Source organism: Culex pipiens, chromosome 2 (genome assembly GCF_016801865.2).
Source record: "Culex pipiens pallens isolate TS chromosome 2, TS_CPP_V2, whole genome shotgun sequence".
Taxonomy (NCBI): domain Eukaryota; kingdom Metazoa; phylum Arthropoda; class Insecta; order Diptera; family Culicidae; genus Culex; species Culex pipiens.
In genome coordinates, this window is record NC_068938.1 from 200,357,581 (window position 1) to 200,377,161 (window position 19,581).

The 19,581-nt window shown below is 40.0% G+C and overlaps 1 protein-coding gene across 1 annotated transcript in view; it reads left to right on the forward strand.

Moving 5' to 3' along the window:
- Positions 1 to 384: 384 nt before the first annotated feature.
- Positions 385 to 19,581, forward strand: part of LOC120419134 (calmodulin) — a 79,172-nt gene continuing 59,975 nt past the window's right edge. The window contains exon 1 of the mRNA XM_039581722.2: positions 385 to 895. Coding sequence (XP_039437656.1) covers positions 893 to 895 — 3 coding nt within the window. The 5' untranslated portion in view covers positions 385 to 892. The remainder of the gene's footprint in view (positions 896 to 19,581) is intronic.

Below are 19,581 nucleotides of genomic sequence, written 5' to 3' on the forward strand. Positions count from 1 at the left end.
CTTACTAAACCATCATCGTTGCGATAGCCCAGTGACTTTGGATTGCGCCAGTCATCCACGACAAGCAAAAAAAAGTAAAAAGAAACAATCCCTCCTCATCATCATCATCGCATCCACTATCAACCCCCCTAAAATCTTGCGCCACCCGAATTTCCCTAATTTTCCCACTATGCGTCTCCATCACGAACCTTCCCCCAAAAGAAAGGAGAGCGAAAGAGCACGCGAACGCAGCATTCGAGCTTCCCGGATTCTCGACCTCCTTGCTGGAAAGCTCTTCGCGCTCTCTCTCTCTCTTTGACGTTTAACGCGCACAAACACACACGCACGCACACACGAAACGCTCGCCCGAAAAGGATACTAGCAAGCCAGGGAAAGCTCACCAACTTCAGTCAAGCCGCAGCCGTCGTCGGAAAAACAGTTCTAGGCACTTTTCACCCAACACAGTTCTCGCGTGTTCAACGTGTTTGTCGTCGTCGTCTTCGTGTCTTTGTGTGCGTGTAGTGAAGCACGGTTTGACAGTGTGCGTTGTCGTAGTCGTGTGCAAGCGGAGAAGGAGAGCGTTGCGCAAAGTTTCGAGAGAGGAGAGCGCGAGAGAGAGGAACCCGCTGAGTAGCAGAGCCCAGGTCCGTCGGAACGGTCGGGAAGAAGTGGCAGGCAGTTTTCCGTAGAGAGGCGACCCCGCAGCACACAAAAGTGTCCCGAGCAGCCGCTAGCTCTAGAGCTCTGTGTGTGAAAATATTTTAAAGTTTTAAAAAAAGGAGAAGGCCTCTTTAGTGTTGAATTCTCGCAAGTGCGTGTAGAGTTCGTGCGGCGCGCAGCAAAGCAAAACCCGGAAGTTCGGAACCGTTTCCGTCGATCCCCCGTTAGTTAAAGAACAAAAAACACATCAAAAATGGTAAGCAAAATTTGACAGTTGTACTCTGCTCTTCGTGGGGGGGTTGGGTAGGAGGGAGGGTCCGTCGTTACCACAGTGACCACTTCTGGGCAGGGCCCACTTTGATGACTGGGCAGTGCAGGCCGAGCAGAAAACGGGACTTCCGAAATCGACCTTTTTTCGGCAAACACCATCCGACATGGCCGCAGCGACGACGACGACGATCCCCGTGGATGTGTAATCTCGCGGCGATGACACGCACACAAACGGAATCGCCTACCACACTGCGCGCTCAACGGGTGGAAGAAAACGCTGTTAATTTGTCAGAGCAAACCGGATTTCAAACGGTTATTCCCCCGTCGTGGTCAAAATGGTGAACCACTGCCGGAACACTCACAAGACCGTTCAGCAACGCCCGAACCTTTTGTTGTCCTGGTCACCTGTGGAAGTTCCTTCCTGGACCAGAAAAAAGCAAAAAAAAATCTCATTCAACCTCTCCTTGAGGGAATGCCACTAACACAGTCTCACACACGCCCTGCTGAAACTCGGTGGCCACGGCCACGGCGGCGGAGACACGATTACAACCTCGATTTTGCCGCATTGCGGGACTTTTTTTTGCCCTGTCCGCGCCCCATCGCCCCCTAAACCGGGCCCGACGGAATGCCCCCGCCCGTAAAAAGTGGTCCCGTGCCCGAAGTTCCGGATTAATCCGGACCGCGGCGTCCCCCACAAAAGCGCGATGAAATCATCGCGGAGAGAGCGCAGAAAATCGATATCTCTAACCTAACCCAGTCGGTTGCGCGGCCCCCGATGTGTTCTGCTCGGGCCCCCTTCTGACGCCCGCCTCCCCTGGTTGAGTCGCGCTGCTGTGGTAGTGAGTAATTTTGCTGTGCGGCATGCAGAAAAAACAGCTCTGCGAGCTGCTGGTGATCATCAACCAACTGTTCGTCCGGCGAGGTTTCGAGTTCGCACGATGGGTTCGCTGCGAAAGTCGGTGGAACCAGAAGTGTTGGAAAAATTAAGGGTTGAGAGTTCTGAAACTGGGTCAGTAGGATGATGGTCACGGGGATATGACCTCAAGATCGGTTATCAATGGGGTTTTATCATGAACCACGTATGTTTGATGACCTGACCAAAGACTGGTCAGAAATCTTCGATACTTAAAGTATCATTTTGTAAGAGAGACCGAAAAACACTCACCTGGTTAGCAAATTTCCCTTACCTCAAAACTGCCCATAATTGAAAATTCGGCTATTATGCCAAATCAAGTATTCCGAGAAAAACGCGTTTTAGTGTTTGTAACAAAATCTCCGTCAAGGCAATTTCCCATAAGAGTGGCATATTAGCCGTTTGGTTTTTCGCATCGGCAGCCAAGTCTAAACACTGTTTCAGTGAAATTCAAGTTCCAAAAGATGCGCTGGAACATCCTCTACCACCTAGTGCTAATATCTCGTTTTTGTCAAAAGTGGATATTAGCCGTTTTTTCAATGGTGGGCAGTAAAAGCTGCTTTCAAATTGGCGAAAACTGCTGTATGAATAGGAATATCAAGTTTTAGAGTTCCTAAAAGCTTAAAAAAATGATATTGATGTACAATTTTATTTGTACTGTGCATGTTCTAACAGAAACCAATCTGAAATATCAAAATAAAGGGCAAATATAGCTAAAATTGCTAGCCAGATTCGCTCCAGAAAATTACTTCTTTAAAAAGCGTTATTGTTGTATTCTTCTTCTGGTATTCTCCAAAATTCCCTTAAACCTAAATCTACTCAAAAAATATTGTTAATTTCATAAATGTGACATCAAACAAAAGGGAGTCTTTCGTTCGTCGCCAAACTAAGGAATGTGATTTGAGGACTTCCGTCAGAACTCATCCCTGATTAAGTGGTATTTTGTACGTGTAATTTGTTGTATTGAGAAAAATATCGGATGTTGAAATTTTCTGTAGGCACCCGATTATTTGATAAAATTTATCAAATAAGTTGCTCTATTCATTTGGATACACAGAAATAAATCAATTCACCGTAATCGTGAATTGTGTTCATGAATTTGAGAACCACAAAGGAATTTATTCATTAGTATTGTGCATTTGCACTATAAATGTAAATATATTCCTTCGTGGTCAAGAACCTGGAAAATGTCTCCCTACCCTAGGATGTAACTTCTTGTTTTTGAAAAAGCTTGAAAATAATGAAAATGTAAATATTTCAACTTAATTGTCAGAGATTCTTAAAAGCCCAAAAACAGCACTTAAATCTCAATGCAATTCTTTTGAAAGGTGAAATCTGCATGATAAATTCAGAATACAGACTTTTTCATTCGGATACAGATCTCCCGTGAACAAAAAAACCACCCTGCTTTCAATATACACGCTCATATCTAGAGTTTTTTTTATTAGGTCCTATAAACATATGAAAGACAATAGTTTATTGGTCCTTTAAAAAAAAACTCTGGATATAAACTTACTAATTTCGGAGCTACTCAAATAACTCAGTTTTCGTCAAAACCAAACCTACTCAAAAAAAAAAGTAAATGAGGCATCTGTCAGATTTAGATGAATTCAACGAAAGTTTAGTAAAAGTCTCCCTGACCTGAGCTAAACTCACTCGAATATGACAGTTGCTTCATTTAGAATATTAATCTATTTTGCATATGAAACCTTGAAATTGCAATTGCAACAACAGCTCAAAAAATTACAAAATTATTTATAAAAATTCTAAGCACAATGCCACATTGTACGTTTAAAAAGGTTAAAATTGATTTTTGAATGTATTTTTAAAATTTTGGCTCGCGACCTTTCTTGACAGAAAGTAACTTGTTTAACAGCTCGTTCCAAGGGAAACATAGTTAATCCATCGTTAAATGTTGTCTTGTCAATTTAGATTTTCTGCATTTAAATATAATAAAAAGTGATCAGAAATGAGTGTTTTACCGTTGTACATAAAAATCAACATATTGCTTTAGGATCCTATTGCAGAGTTACCAGATCTTAAAACATAATCATTCATTAGAAAAGTCTTCCAAATACCTAACCAACGTTGTAAAAAAGGTGATTCAGAAAGGAATTTTCAGCCAAATTTGGCCATCCTCGAAAAGTTCTGTAAATTTCACAAAAAAAGTGTTCCCAGAACATCAAAATTTAGGACTTGCTGGAAACTTTTTTTAAGCACCTGTATAATATTTTACAACATCCGTTAGTGTAAAGTATCACCTTTATTTATGTCTAGATATCTTTTATTTTTCTGAAAAGATTTTCAAACATTTACCAAAAGATGCACAGAGAGTTGATTTCAGACCAATTTTGCATAAAATAGTATGACATGTAGCCGGATAAGTTTTATTTTTATTTTGAACGAGCTTGAGCCTGTCACAGCCCTGCGAAATATGTTGGCTGACATATCGGGCGGTCTGTCAAAAAAAAAAAACCAGCTGGAAGTCGCCTAACAAAAAAGCTTTTGCTAGAAAAAGATAGCAAATCTGATGCAAACAAACCCCCAGCTGCCATTTAAACATACTTTGAATGTGTTGGCAAATTTCTGACTAGAAAGGCTAGTTGCTTGGAACAGTGTTGCCAGTTCTTCTGTTTTACAGGTTGTATTTGTCATGAAATGTATTGTATTTTTTTTTTTTTCATTTTAAATAATGAAATCTGTTATAACTCAATTTTTTCCTATAAATCATGTTTTTTGTTAATTTGGTCCTAAAATTAAACTTAAATTTCACAACGATGAAGCTTATTTTTCTGAGCACAATTACCCTTTGTACGAAAAGAAATAAAATAACTTCGTGGCCCTTCTTGACAGAAACGGTCCTACTTGACAGCTCCTTCCAGGAGACCATAGTTGATCCTTCGAAAAAATGTTGTCTTGTCAATTATTATTTTTGCATAAAAATGAAAAAAGGTAATCAGAAATGGTTTTTAATCGTGGGTTTTACCGTTGTACATAAAAATTAACATAGGGCTTTTGGATCCTATTGGGTCCTAACATTAAAATTAAATTTGTGAAATTATGCTTCACAACGATCAAGCTTATTTTTCTGAGCACAATGACCCTTTGTACAACCGCAAAGGAGTTGATCCGTCGAAAACATGTTGTCTTGTATTTTTTTTTTTTGCATTAAAATGAAAAAATTTGATCAGAAATGGCGCAGCCAGTCCGATGAAACCCAATGAAATTAAAACGGCCAGCCCTACTGCGTTGTGTTTACCACAGAGAGGATTCTGTTAACGGAACACATTTCACAGAATTTACAGGGAAGGTGGGATGCGTGGACATACCGTACAAAACGCTCCGGTATAAATTGACCACAGTTCATCATGAATTACAAAACTTTTTTCTGAATATATCGTGACCAATCCTCTCAAGTAATGATTCAGAAGTGCGATGAGACAATGAACTTCTCCGTGGAATTGTGTGTAGCCTTGAAGGCCTTCCCCCGACACCAGAGAAGTAGCAGCAGCTTCAGTATTTATATATAATTAACACCGCTGCTCGATAAAATAAAGTTAAACACCAGTTTGTTGTTGGTGTTGTCGTCGTGCCGTGAATAAATTGGCTGAATAAATCAATTGAAGTTTCGCTCGCGAACGCATGCTCACCGCGAACATCTTGGAATGCTGTGTGGGAATTTGCAGCGAATGTTGTAAATATTAAAGATTATTATTCAGCTAATTGTGAGCTTCCGCGAAATTTATTGTCTCAAACTTATCTGAGCAATACAACACATTACGTCAACGGCTGTAAAGTAGAAATCTACTTTGCCGAGCAATTTAACAGCTGATTGCATTGTCCGATTGAGAGCGGGTTGATAAGATAACGGTTTTCCCCCCTCATTGGTGTACTTCTTCTAAATTGAAAACCAATTTACTCAATAGCTACTCGCACCTACCCTAAGAGCTAAGCGCACCTCGAGGTTGAAAATAATATTGATTTTTTCCCCCTTCCCTGGCTTCACACTTCATCACATCCCTATTAGAAAGTTGCCTTGCGAAAAAAAATTGACTCAATTTATCATTCCAAAGTACACATCGAGTGATTGAAAAACCAGGTCCCCCTGCCCCCGCTCCCTTTTCCAGTAGCAACCCACAAAACTCATTGTCGGTACTGTTTCCGGTTGAAACATAACCTCTCCTCTTCCCTGACTTCTTTTTTTGCCAGGCTGGCAACCTTGTGCACACACACACACACTCGACAAATGAAAAGCAAACTTTGTCGTGACTCTTTTTTCAACGGGGTTGGTCCCGACAAGAGGGTGACGATGATGGTTTCCCTTTCCGGTCAGGAGAGCATAACCTCACCTTCCTCTTCTCGTGTGTGCGCTCCCTGATTGGGTGGTCTCCAAAAAGGAGCTAACAAAAAAGTCATGTGAACTCCTCGACCATTGAACCGTGGTGATTTGACAGTTTTTGACAACTGTCAATGAACTTGATTGAGTTTATTTGGGCGAATCTACACGCTCATTCAAGAAATCTACCTGTCAAGTTGGATAAAATTGACAGTTGACAAATTTGTCAGTTAGAGAAAACAAAGTTAGATGCAGTGTAATACCTCCTTAACCCTACTTTTGCTTAGCTCAAGACTCAATTCCTTTTTCAGAGAATGTTACTTGTTTTCAAAGGTTAACATTCGACCAGTTTATCAATAACTTGATGATACATCGGCGGGGTGTTCCACCGCGAATCGGGGCTTAGTCGGCAGCTGCCAAAACCGTTTTGTTGAGTCAAAAATCATGTTGTGCACACGCACACCATCATCTTAGTGTAAAACAAGCAAAATGCCGCTCTGTATTGGTGACATCTCTCTCGCTCTCTTTTTTCGTTGAATCCACGCGGTCACTTTGAGCAACCTAACGCTTGAATGTGTGGCGCTTACGAACACAACGCAAAAAAGTGAGGTTAAAATTTGTGTGCGAGAGCTATTTTGCGCAATGAAGAGAGATCTGCAACTCTCGCTCTCTCAGCTGGTTTCGAGCACTCTCACTCAACTGCTCGAACACAAGTTTGTGTACGTGTTTGTGTTCTGCAATGACACGAGTTTACACGGCACTCTTGGATGGTGTTGGTGTGTCGTTTTTGCACCCCAATGCGTTGGTGTTGGTGAAATCGTTGGTTCGGTGATGAATCGATTAAACATGACTTACCTTTCTGGCGGTACGACCAGAAAAAAACTGTAATTTACAGAGGTTTTGATTTTCAAAAACTGCTGAAAACGAAAGTTACGGCAGCTTCCGTGTAAGCAGTGCGTTGCATGCAACTTGCATGCAAAGCCGCTGGAGCTCGCCCTTTCAGCGCTTCCGACGGTGTCTTCCATTTGCGGAGGTGTGCGTGGAATTAAATTTTCTACTTATATGGCCAACCAGCGACGGCTGTCGTCGTCATCCGCGTCAGTATTCGCTTTACGACTCCAATAACCCTGTCACAAGGTTGCTGCGGGGTCCGGTCTCCGTGCCTCGAGAGGAAGCCATGCATGACATGCCGGCAGGCAGGCTAGAGTTACATCGTTTCCCTTCATGGCACCAAATTAGATTACAGAAGTTGGCCGTTCCCCTTCGGGGACCGGTCGTAAATCGCCTACTCCAGGACTCGTTTGGCCAACTAATCCAATTACCACTTGGGGATCCGGGTGTGTGTGTGTTGACGTAACCTTCACACACATGCCTCCTTACTGGGGAATGTTCGTCCGGGATCAATACGCGTTGTGGGGTGACCTAGTTCGGCAGGGGGAGGGGGACGCAATGCAGCATTTTTCCTGGTTTGGCCTTGCGCGCGGAGAACCGCCCTGGCACGTTCCGGGAAGGCGGCGCCCGTTATCTGGCGCGCGCGTTCTTTGCATGATAAGCAGACGGGGCCATCTACGTCAGCAAATTCTTGCTTATCAGCGCGCCGATTTGCCATGTTTATGTTGGCACAATAACAATAACAGCGTCGCTTGAGAACGTCGAGAGCCCCTGCAGCAAAAGCACGCGATTGGAGCTGGAAGTTGAGCTTCTCTGCGTAGTGTGCAGATTTGACAGCTTGGCGGTTTGGGGTTTTCCATCAGCGCGCAAGTTCCAGCTGATTAGTTGACATTGCAGCAAAAGTGTTTGATTGTACTCAAATTAAAGCAACTTTTCGTCAGCGTGTAGCTTTGACAGTTTACGACTCCAGCTGGTTCGATCAAATCGAAGATGTTCCTTTGCAGCAAAATTGCTTGTTTGAACTCAAACTAGAGCACCTTTTCATCAGCGTGTTGCTTTGACAACTCAACGTTGCCGAACGATTCCAGCTGGTTCGGAATTTCATGGACGTCTACAAGCCGAGGACAAGCCGCTGATAACATCGATTACGGCTGGATGTGACACGGTCGCGCTGTACTGACTCAACGCGGATCATCGATATCAATTTGTCACACTCGAGCGAGATTGCAGCTATAGACTGCCCATGTTCGCATAAATGTCCCATATGCAAAAACAGCAAACTGAGAAAAACGCATTTGAAGTTTGTCCCACACATAAGGCTACGTGTTAAGTTTTCACTAAAAAACTGGATTTCCTCCCGATTTCTAGAACAAAGTACTGGATGTTATAAGCTCTTTAGAAAGGGTACACGATTTTGAACCAAACTGCACCAATAACTCAAAAGTGATGAAAATGCATATGGGACATTTATGCGATCATGGGCAGTAGAAGAGTGGATTGACGATCGAAAGATGATACGCGCCGATTAGAAGGGAGTTGTGGTGCGACCACTCGCGATAAGTGGAGCGCGATTGGAGAACACATGCGTTGCATAACGACGAGAGCGCACAGGTTCAGCGAGTGATGATTTACGAGTTCACTTTCCAGCGCGAGCTCAGAGACTCCTGCTGCTGTCATAAACGGTGCAACCGAATTCCGCCGAGTCGGTGTTGTTTTCGTCGCCTAGAATTCATAATGACCCGCACACGTAACCGCGCCGCGGTGGTGGCGGCAACGGTTCGTCACATGGGCGTTGTGTGTAGGTATGAAAAATATGTGTTATTTTTGGAAAGCACACACCATGGCGCTGCATATCGTACGATGCACGCTGAGGGCATCCCTCGGCGGACGACCGACCAGAGGGATAGTTGGACTGAGCTGAAGACGACGACGACGGCCAGAGTGTAATGAACCTGCCGGCTTGTTTTTCCTGGTACCTGTCGCGCGTTGCGTAAGACCGGCTAGAAGGGTTCTGGAGCAACCTTTGCTGGGATTTCGTGTCGGGAATGACAAATGAAAGCGTTTGGAAAGCTGACACCAACGCCCATGCAGCAAAACCAGACTAAATTCAAATCTCGCTTTTATTCAGTAATCGTGTACTTTGACAGTTGAAACAAGTCGGAACTACACGCTCACCAGAATTCATCAAATCATGAGTTTAACGTCATTTTGCTGCATGGGTCGCTGAATGGGACAAACCTTGAGTGACGTCCTCCTCACTCCGTCCAGGGACAAGTGGTGTTCTACAGAATTGCAGTCATTACCAGTGCGCGGGGCGGTCCCCCCCGGCCACTTCCGCGACATCCTTGAATAATGGGATATATGTGCATACTTGAACGACTAGGAGAGGGTACGCAACGCTCTGACAAGTCTGCAGTGTGTGTTGGCAGTAGCAAACACACACACACAGTCTATAATTGGCGCTTTTTTCTCCTTTTGTTTGCTGCAGTTCCACACCCACCCACCCGCCCCCTCTAGACTGTGTGTTTTTTTGTTGTTGTATTTTTCGCATTATGACGACGACACTGCAGATGTTTGAGGTGCGGAGCGCGCGAGTTGCAATTTTCAAACAGGAGCAGTAGCTGGCTACTGCAGCAGTGTGAGAGGTTTCAAGTAGCTATTAGCAAGCTATTATTCGAATAGTTGTGTAATGACGGGGGAGGGGGAGCAATCGTTGTGTGTTTGAGGGATAAATTGTAGATTAAATTTTCAATAGGTTCTATCTGCTTATAAAAATCCATGACTTTAATTTATTTTGAAAATTTACTCTAAAATTGTAAAAAAAAGAGGATGGTTTTTGAAAAAAGAATAAAAAAATATTTAAATTTGTTGTTTCTTTCTTTTCCCAAAAATTCTTTACTTCTTTTGAAAATGAAATCAAAACTTGAAATACTGCATTTAAAAACAATGTAAACAAAGTGTAAACTGAGCAAATTTTGACAGCTCCATGCAAATATCTACTGAGATTCAAGACAAAAATACTAAAAGTTTCAGAAATGTCACTTTTCGTGAATATAACCTGGAAACGAACCTCACAATTTAGTGTGCATAATACGCATTTAGGTAAATTTAACTCAGTTTATGTTATGATTTTGAATGAAATTCAATCAAATCTGACATCGAAACCGAACTTCCTCGGAAGTGTTTTGAGATTTTTGTTTAGGTTATTTTTTTCAAGATTTTGGTGAATTAAATTTAGCTTGTGTTATATTGTGAGTAAAATTTACGCAAAACTGACGTCAAGCTTCTCAAAAATGTCTTTAATGTCAAATTTTGAGAAAATTTCTTTCAAATCTGAGTGAATTTTATTTTGTTTAATTTTTTTTTCTAAACGTCAAAATCAAATTTACTTAAGATTGAGTTTTGTGGCCTTGTGTAAGTTTTATTCAGATCTTGGTCAAAACCAAAACATCCCAGATTTTTAAGTTTGGATTCATTTCACTCAGATCTGGGTGCATTTAACTCAGTTTTTTGTTAAATTGTGAGTAGAATTCATTCAAATTTTATATCCAAACCGTACCTACCTTTAATTTTTGAGAAATTTGCGCTGAAATCGCTCAAATCTGATGTCAAACCCGAACCTTCTTAACTTAGTTTTTGTTAAATTTTAAGTGATAGTCACTCCTTAAAGCTGCCGAATGTGTGTTAGATCCCATACTTCAGGTTTGGGTAATTTTCACCCAGATCTGGGTGAATTTTACTTTTTTTATTATTTTGACAAGAAGTAAAGTAAAAAAAAATCAAAAATAAAAAAAACAAAAAATTTGTAACACAGAAATTAATTAATTCATAAATTAGGAAATTCAAAAATACAAATATGCAGAAACCAACTAAAATTAAAAACAATAATACAAAAAAATAAAAATGTTAATAAAAATAAGGAAATAAAAATTGAAAAAAATTATTTAGGAATTCAAAAATTTTATAATTTCAGGTATTTTAAAAAATCTTGATTCAAAAATCACAAAATTTAAATATTTTTCTAAAATTAGATAATTTAAACACTCAAAAATTGAAAAAATCAAAGCCTAAAAAATTAAAAATTAAAAATATTGAAGCTCAGAACATTGAAAACTTAAACATCAAATAATTTTACAAATAAAAAAAATCATAGATATCACAATTTCAAAAACTTTATGAATTCAAAATTGTAAAACATAATTTAAAAATCTGGAAAATAAAAAAAAATAGTTTGTACTTGATTGTCCAAAGTCCTCGTCAAAATTTCACACTCAGGGTAGTCCAATTACGAAATTTATATCTTTCTCAAAATTAGGGTTTTGTAACCTAAAATATGATTCTAAAAAATTTCTTATTTTCTGTAATTGGAGATGGCGGTTTAAAAAGCTAAAAATCGATTAACCAATAAAACAACAAATCACAAAATTAATTTAAAGATTTAGAAATGCAGGAATTTAGTAATTTATGATTTTACGAAATTGTAGGATTTAGGGTTTTAAGGGTTTTAGAATTTAAAGCTTAGGAATTGAAAGATTTTTAAATAGAAAAACTTAAGAATCAAGGAGTTAAAAAATTTGAGAATTAAAGCATTTGCAAATTTAAGAATTAAAGATTTTACAATTTTTGGATTCTAGAACTCAATATTTGTAAAATTTTAAGTTGAAGAATTTATGAATTTTAGAATTCGGATTTTTTTTTTGCTTTCTCGAAATAAGAGTTTTCTAACCTTAAATATGTTTTTAAAAATGTCTTATTTTCTGTAATTGGAGATGGCTGCATCTAATAGTATAAAAAGCTAAAAATCAATTGAATAAAAAATTTAAGAATGCAGGAATTTATGATTTTACGAAATTTTAGGATTTAGGAATTTAAGTTTTTTTTTATAATTTGAAACTTTTTAAAATTAGAAATTTTAGGATTTTAAGTTTAAAAACGTTACTTAATTCACCTTTAGGTGGTTGGTGCCTTCCTCTCATTTATAGTGATTCCAACCCCCCTAAAGTGTCCACATGTTTATGGATCTCCCCTAACGTCCTAATAAAAATAAGTGATGAGTAAAAAAACAGACTACCTACAGACTTTTTGTCAAGATTATACAGACACGGCCTTTGAGGAAAATGGCATCCCTCTACAAGGCTTTTTTCGTAGCGATCAGACGGGACTCAAATTTTGAGGTTATGTGAATTCAGACCATTTTTTAAACTGCTTGTAATTTAAGATAGGTAAGTCAGATCTTGAAAATTCTTACTCCACCTAAAAGGTCTTCTCATATGCTTTCTAAAAATATATAACATGTGAGGGTTTCATGAAAAAACCACCCTTTTTACCATAATTTTAATTTAATATGAAACAGTTTTTTAAACATAACTTTTTAAATACATGATAAAACTGCATGAATTTAAATAGCAACTTAGGGGACGTTAAGACGGATCGATTAAAACCATTCCGGCCAAAATCGGTTGAGCCTGTGACGAGATATTCCAGTGACATTGATTTGGTACACATGTCTACATACAGCCAAACACACAGACATTTGCTCAGCTGGTGATTCTGAGTCGATATGTACAAATGAAGGTAGGTCTAGGAGGTCTAATTAAAAAGTTCATTTTCCGAGTGATTTTATAGCCTTTCCTCAGTAAAGTGAGGAAGGCAAAACTTAAGAATTAAGGAGTTCAAAAATTTGAGAATTAAAGATTTGTAAATTTGTAAAATTTTGGATTCTAGAACTCAATATTTGTAAAATTTTAAGTTGAAGAATTTTTAAATTTTAAAATTCGGAATTTTTGTTTGGGGTTTTTCTATTTTTTTTAAATTGTAATTTATTTTTCCATTCCTAAATTTTTGAGTGTTAAATTTTTTTAAATTCTTTAATTCTGGATTTTTTTTTTTAATTTCTGCGCTTTAAATTTTTGAATAATTTAAACTTTTTATATTTTCTCCATCACAAGCGCACGCACCGTCCAACGCGCTCAAACCAAACTGTCAACCTTTCTTGGGGGATCACGAAAAGAATGCGTAACTTTTCTTGACCGCATTTCTTCCGATCTCCGTACTTAGCTTCAATCGGCAATGAGTTTTGTGGTGATTTGTTAGATTTTGTTAAATTTTGAGGGAAACTCATTCAAATATCTTTTTTTTTTAATTTTGAGGGTCACTCAAATCTGAAGTTAAAAACCGAACCTACTCAAGAATGTGTTCTAGGCCCGTTCTTTAGATTTGGGTGATTTTTGCTCTCACCCAGGCGCTTTCACTGAGTTTTTAAGGAAGAAGGAAGAAGAACCTATCATTTCTGAGTAAGTTCTATTTTGACAAAATTGCAACAGAACTGTCCTGGTGGTTGATGCCGTGACAGTGCATAGATGTGAACTGTCATTTTAACGTGTTGTTATGTTATTTGTTGATTCTTTCGTATTTCGTGAATAAATATAGTTTCAGTAAGGCAGCGTTGCAGAATCGGCTAGTCTTTCCAGCGACGGGAAGTAATGAAACCCAAGGTCTCCAAAGCATCACGATCTCGTTGTTTGTTTGCAAACTTTACCGATTACGCTGAATGTCACGGTCCCAGCATTCAACAGGCGCCTCGGCCAACATTGGTGACTGTCCTCAACCGCAAATTAGAACTTTTCCCATAACGATAAATCTGACCGCAAGACCTCAACTCCGCATAAATGTTAATAACAGGAAATCCTCGCTCTTCTTTTGCACATCCCCCGAATCAGCGAATCGCTGGAAGATCCGAGCGGCTTCAAGGTCAACATTCGTCACCATCCAAGATGGTGGAATGTTGGCAAGTTATTTCAGCTACATTCTCCACCACGTTTTTGCCTATAGCTACGCGTTGTCATCCGGTGCGGGGAATGCCAACAGTGGACGACGTTGCGAATGTTTTGAATAGATCAATCTTGCTGCGAGCTTGCTCGCCCGTCCCCCTAGCCAGGAAGCCGTCTGCGGCGGTCGTCTAGCTCGAGACAACACCGGTCATCCTCTTCATCATCATCAACGGCGTCGCCGTCGCCGTCATTGCGGCCGTCCGTCATCTCTCTGTGGTGGACGACAGAGGAGACAGGGAGGTTCACGAAGAGTGACAGCATGAATGAAGTCCGGCCGTCGCCTTCGCCACCGGAACCGGTTTGAGGCGGTTCTTGGTCAGGTGTGCGTGTGTGTGCAAGGCCTGGCCACGCGCCAATGACTCACCAAGAGGTGTTCCTACTGGATCTGCACCTGTTCACACCGGGACTACAGCGGTGACTCGGCGGTTTCGAGCGAACAGGCGTAGAAAATTGCAGAAAATTTAGCGCGGCTGCGCCACTGCAGCAACAACAGCCAAATAACGATAGGCTGCGATAGAAACCTGTTTCGCGCTGCAAGCGCCGGTTGAACCGGTCCGTGAAAGTCGGAACGTGCCGCCCGGTAGGGGGTGGCCGTTGTGAGGGAAAATTTAATGTTTTTTTCGGGTTGACGCGGGGTGATTTGGCAAGTGTTGAACGCGGTTTCAAATGCAGCAGAAGCTAGTTTGACTCAAAGTTGAGTACGCTTGGTTGAACGTGTAGAGTTTGTTTTGAACTCTCTCGATATGCTGTCAACTGCACTGAATGCCTATGCAGCAGAATCAGCTTCAAACTCAAGAACGTTGTAAACACTGTTTAACGTGTAACGCCTACTCAGCACTGAATAGGTTGACAAATCACCCCACCAACTCTTTCGCAGCCCGCACGATTTATGGCCGTTTTCCTTTTTCCGTGCAAAATTGGAAAATTACAGTCCACCGTCGGAGAGATGGTCGGTGTCCAAGCTGACCATTTGATATCTCAATCACGGCGGGGCGGCTCCGCGTGCGAAAACGGGAAATTTTGATTGATGACGGCAGCGGGGAGCGGCGGGTTTTAAACCTGTTCTACAAGGGGAATAAAAATGTAATAAATTTTACATTGGTACGACGAGCGCGCGCGGCCAACATCTGGCAATGTTTTGGCAGGCGGGGTTTTCCATTTTTTGCCACCCGGCGGAAAGCGGGAGATCCGGACGCACTATGGGGTATTTCCATATAAGCGAGCGGCCAAAAATATTTTTTTGCTTTTTTGTGACTTTTTTGTGTTGTTTGTACTTAGTATAATGAAAACAAATGAATTTTGATATTTTTCCAAAAAAAAGTTTAATTTTCGATTTTTTCATATATTTGAGGCCACATGCATTAAAGTGGTGAATTTTAATATTCTTGCTCTGTCTATTTGATGCACGGAATGGCGGTTTATGCTATGTTAAAGTTTCTGATTTACGTTCAATCTCCCTCCCCTTTTTCTTGAGTTAAAATCCACCTCTCTTTGAAGACCCCCCCCCCCTCCCCCTCCAATTAAAATTTTATTTTTGCGGTGTTTTAGAATTTTAGACGGTTTATTTTATGGAACATTGTATGGATTCTCGTCCACGTTTTTGGTTGATCCACTTGCAAAATTCACGTTTTCTACGATTAATTCTTCTAAATCAAAATCACTATGTAACCGATTGTCGTTAGATTACTTAAAATATGAACTTCTTCTATGGGCTTTTGTATACCTCGTTTTGAAGCTACAGAACAGCATGCGTAGTTTTTCCTCTGTGGTTTTTCCCTGAGTTGATCATGTGATGGTTCTGCAATGTTGTAATTCTTACAAATATACTCGAAAGCAGTTCTCACGTTTTCAGAATAGTGCTTCGTTATATCGTACAGGGACACTACGGTATTATTATCCATACTTTCAAAAGAACACAACAACGAACTGATATGAATATTCGACGAATCGTTTCTGTAAAATCCTTAGAATAGGAATTTCTAAGAGGGGTAGGCGTGGCTGAATGGTTACGCTGTTCGCTTTGTAAGCGGAAGGTTCTGGGTTCGATTCCCATCTGCCCCTATCGAGAAATTATGGAAAGAAGGAATAATTCTGAACACTTGAATATGAACGAAAAATTCATTAGCTCGCGGCGGGGTTCGATCCTCCGTCCTTTGGGTCAGCAGACAAAAATGCTTATCACCAGACCATCGAGGCTTAGTTGTCTAGAAGGATTAAGAATGCTATAAGAATCCATGAAACTTGATTGGAATCTGTGTGAACCTAAGAACAGGAAAATGGAATATTGAATGCAAGTTGAATTCAAGGACACTGGTTGCATAATTGTTAGGCGAATATTGAACTTTCAACACGACCAGAATTCACCACAAAAAGCTTGGTGAACCGAATTGGAAAGCTTCCAAAAATGAATCCAAGAACATAGGGGAAATCTACCCTTTCCAATCAAACACCTATCTTCGTCATATGGAGAGTTTGATGCTCGATTAAAGCTCCAAAAATACTATTTGGGCTATAAACTTACCAGCAACAGCACCGCCTCGAGTAAGCACGCAAATGTATGCCACTTACTGGCCAAAAAGATCACATTTAATGCACTTTTGATCATAATTTGTATTTTGCGAGACCACTTCTCATCATTTTGTTGGCACACACAGTGACACACACGAGAATCCCTCAAACGCTTAATGAATATCGCCAAAATTACCTTTTCACTTTCGCTTACTTTTTCACGGCGCTTAAGATATGAAATTGCTTCCAACTACCGGCAACATGTTCTTTTGATCATTAGTAAGGCACTCACTTGAAGAATAATCCCGAAAAATGTAATAAATTAGCAAGCGCCATCAAAAAAACAAACGCGTCAAGTCGTTTGACGTTTCAATTTTCACTTTGCATTCCACTCGAAGGCTGAAGAAAACCGAGCGAGAGACGAAGGCAAAAAAGAACAAAGGCTGGCCGTCAACACCACCAGCAGCACAGCCAGCGATGCCAGGAAACTTTCCCTATAAATGCCACTTTTCGTGAGTGTTCGTTTGAACTGTCAGCGCAAATGGCAACACTCGACAGAGTGTTGGAAGAAAAAAGAACTAAGCCGATATTAGAAAAATGGGCGTGGCCCAATGCATTCGCCTCGATTAGAATACCCTTGGGAATTTTTTTTTGTTAAATGCTTGGTAAAGAAATAGAATAACTTTTAGTGAAAGTGAAAATAAACAGAAATGTTCACAAAAACTTGCTCTACTCGTTGGTGTACTTGGTTTTAGTAAAATTCAAGGGAGACTCTAGATTATCCAGCATCATTCAAACACGACCGCTTATTAGGATTAAAATGGGTAGATTTCCCCTACGAAGAATTAAGGACTATAAATAGATTTGACCGGCCGCATCACTTACCACGGTGAATCCTGGCTTCACACCCATCTTACTAACACCCTCAAACCTCACGTGATACTTTGTCGAAGACGCAGCTGATTTAGCGGTTTTCATCACTCAAGTATCGGACTAAAATTCCTATCCACTTCCCCGTGTCTTACCACTGGTCGTGGCCGGCGCTGTGATTGGCTAGCATGATAGGGACATTTGAAAGTTGCGAAGTGGTGATGATTGGTTCCTACTCTTCATCTGTGGTCCACGGAGCAATTCTTGGAGGTCCTGGTCAATAACAGAGTAGCAACTACGGGTAGACACCAATGCTATGCTATGCTATGCTATCCTTAGAATAGGAATTTCTAATTTTATTAAACGTACCTAAGTACCAACAAAGTCATGAATATCAAATCAATTTAAAAAAAATACATAGCAGGTACGTCATTTCTGCCTCCGCAGGTAAATAATGCGATTTTAACCAAGCGTATACGCGAAATCATTAATTTTCTTGCATGAATCAAAATGGCATAACTCAAAAAGTGCACATAAGTGCACTTTGAAATTTGGAGACAAGTTAGGACATGGTTCAAATTTTAAGCTGCAAAATTTTCAGATCGCACAAATGCACACAAAAAAAGTACTCCATTAACAAAGTTGAAAAAAACTAAATTTTGAATAAAAATCCATCTTTTTTGATTTTTATTTTTTTTTTTAGCCTGTTAAAGTGTGTTTTGTAAAATGTTATTGAAAAGTTGAATCAATTACCTTTCTGAATATATATAATGATGCAGGAAAAAATACATAAACAGCTACACAGTACAACTATGAAAAATAATCATTTTTTGTCAAAAAACATGTTTTTTCTTACCATTTTCGCCTTTGAAGGTCTGCAATTTAGTGAATTTTGAACCTACAACTTTCAAACTCCGGATTTTTCTTAGTTAGAATGTTTATTTTCGAAAAAAATACCAAAAAAATAATTAGAGTATGTCGGTTTTTCGATTTATGGCCGCCTGAAACCCCATAGTGGGACGGTCGGTTTTTGCTGTGTGTGAGCGTTTGATTTCTTTGTAGATTGCAATCAAACGTCAGATTTATGGCGCGAGAAGGGATTTTGAGAAATGGGAGAATAATCATCTTGTCGGATATTGGAGTTCATGATCGGGGCTGTGGAAGAGGAGGAATGTGCGGAATTGGAAAATAAGGTTTTGCGGAAGCAATTTAGGTTGCAGGTTGATACACTCTTCAGGAAATATACCGGGTTGTGAGTTTTTCTCTCACTTTTGCTGCATGGGCTTTGAGGTGTCAATTTGTTTTGCGGAAGCACTTTTATTGCTGGTCGATACACTCTTGTTTTAATCTACAGATCTGTGAGGTTGTTTTTTTATCACTTTTGCTGCATGGGTTCTTAAGTTGTCAATGTAAACATTGAAAAGAGTGAGCGGAACTCACTGCTTGTTCCAAGGTTACGTCCTGATGAAACTATACCTTTCAATTAGTTTTATGAGTGATATGGAGTTGCTTTTGATACACTCTTGTGTAAACGTACCGGATTGTGCGTTTTTCTCACTTTTGCTGCATGGGATTACGAGCTGTCAAAAATTTACGGAAGCAAATTGGTTGGTGGTTGATACACACTTGTGTGTAATGTACTGGATTGTGAGTTTTTTCTCATTTTTGCTGCATGGACTCTCAGTTGCAAATGTACAAGTCCACTAGAGTTAGTGGGATTAACAGTTTGTTTATATCCATGGTTACCTTTGAAAGAATTCTAAGGAAGCAGCAAGGTTCTGGCAGATTCACTCTTTTGTACCTAAATGTATCGAAGATTTTCTGAATTTTGCTGCAAGGTCTTATGAGCTGTCAAGTGGTTTTCAAGGTAACTCTTTTTTTTTTTTGCTCGTTACAAAAAAAGGTGCAGGTGGTTATGTTACACATGACCAGTATGACAAAGAACTTTGCAAGATGATTGTTGAAATTTTCGATTAGAATGTCCGGTCCAAATTCCCCCCTTATAATAACCGTCCTATCGAACTAAGGGGACGGAAATTGCAAGTGGAGCTGAAATAGAAATCGAAGTGAAATCAATTTACTTTCCTTCACCACTCGAAAGTTACCAAGATGCGGGAATGTTTTTGCAAGGCTGTTGCAAGCAATCGGCGGCAGTAAAGGAAACTTGAACAGCAGACATTAAAAACTACCCTTTACAGGGCTCTTAATGATTACGAGATAGTTATTCTAAATTTCCAGAAACAGATTTTCACAGTGGCACAAAAAAATGTGCATTGCAGTAGTCTATTTATTACTTCCTGCCTAATAAGCAATATATTTTAACT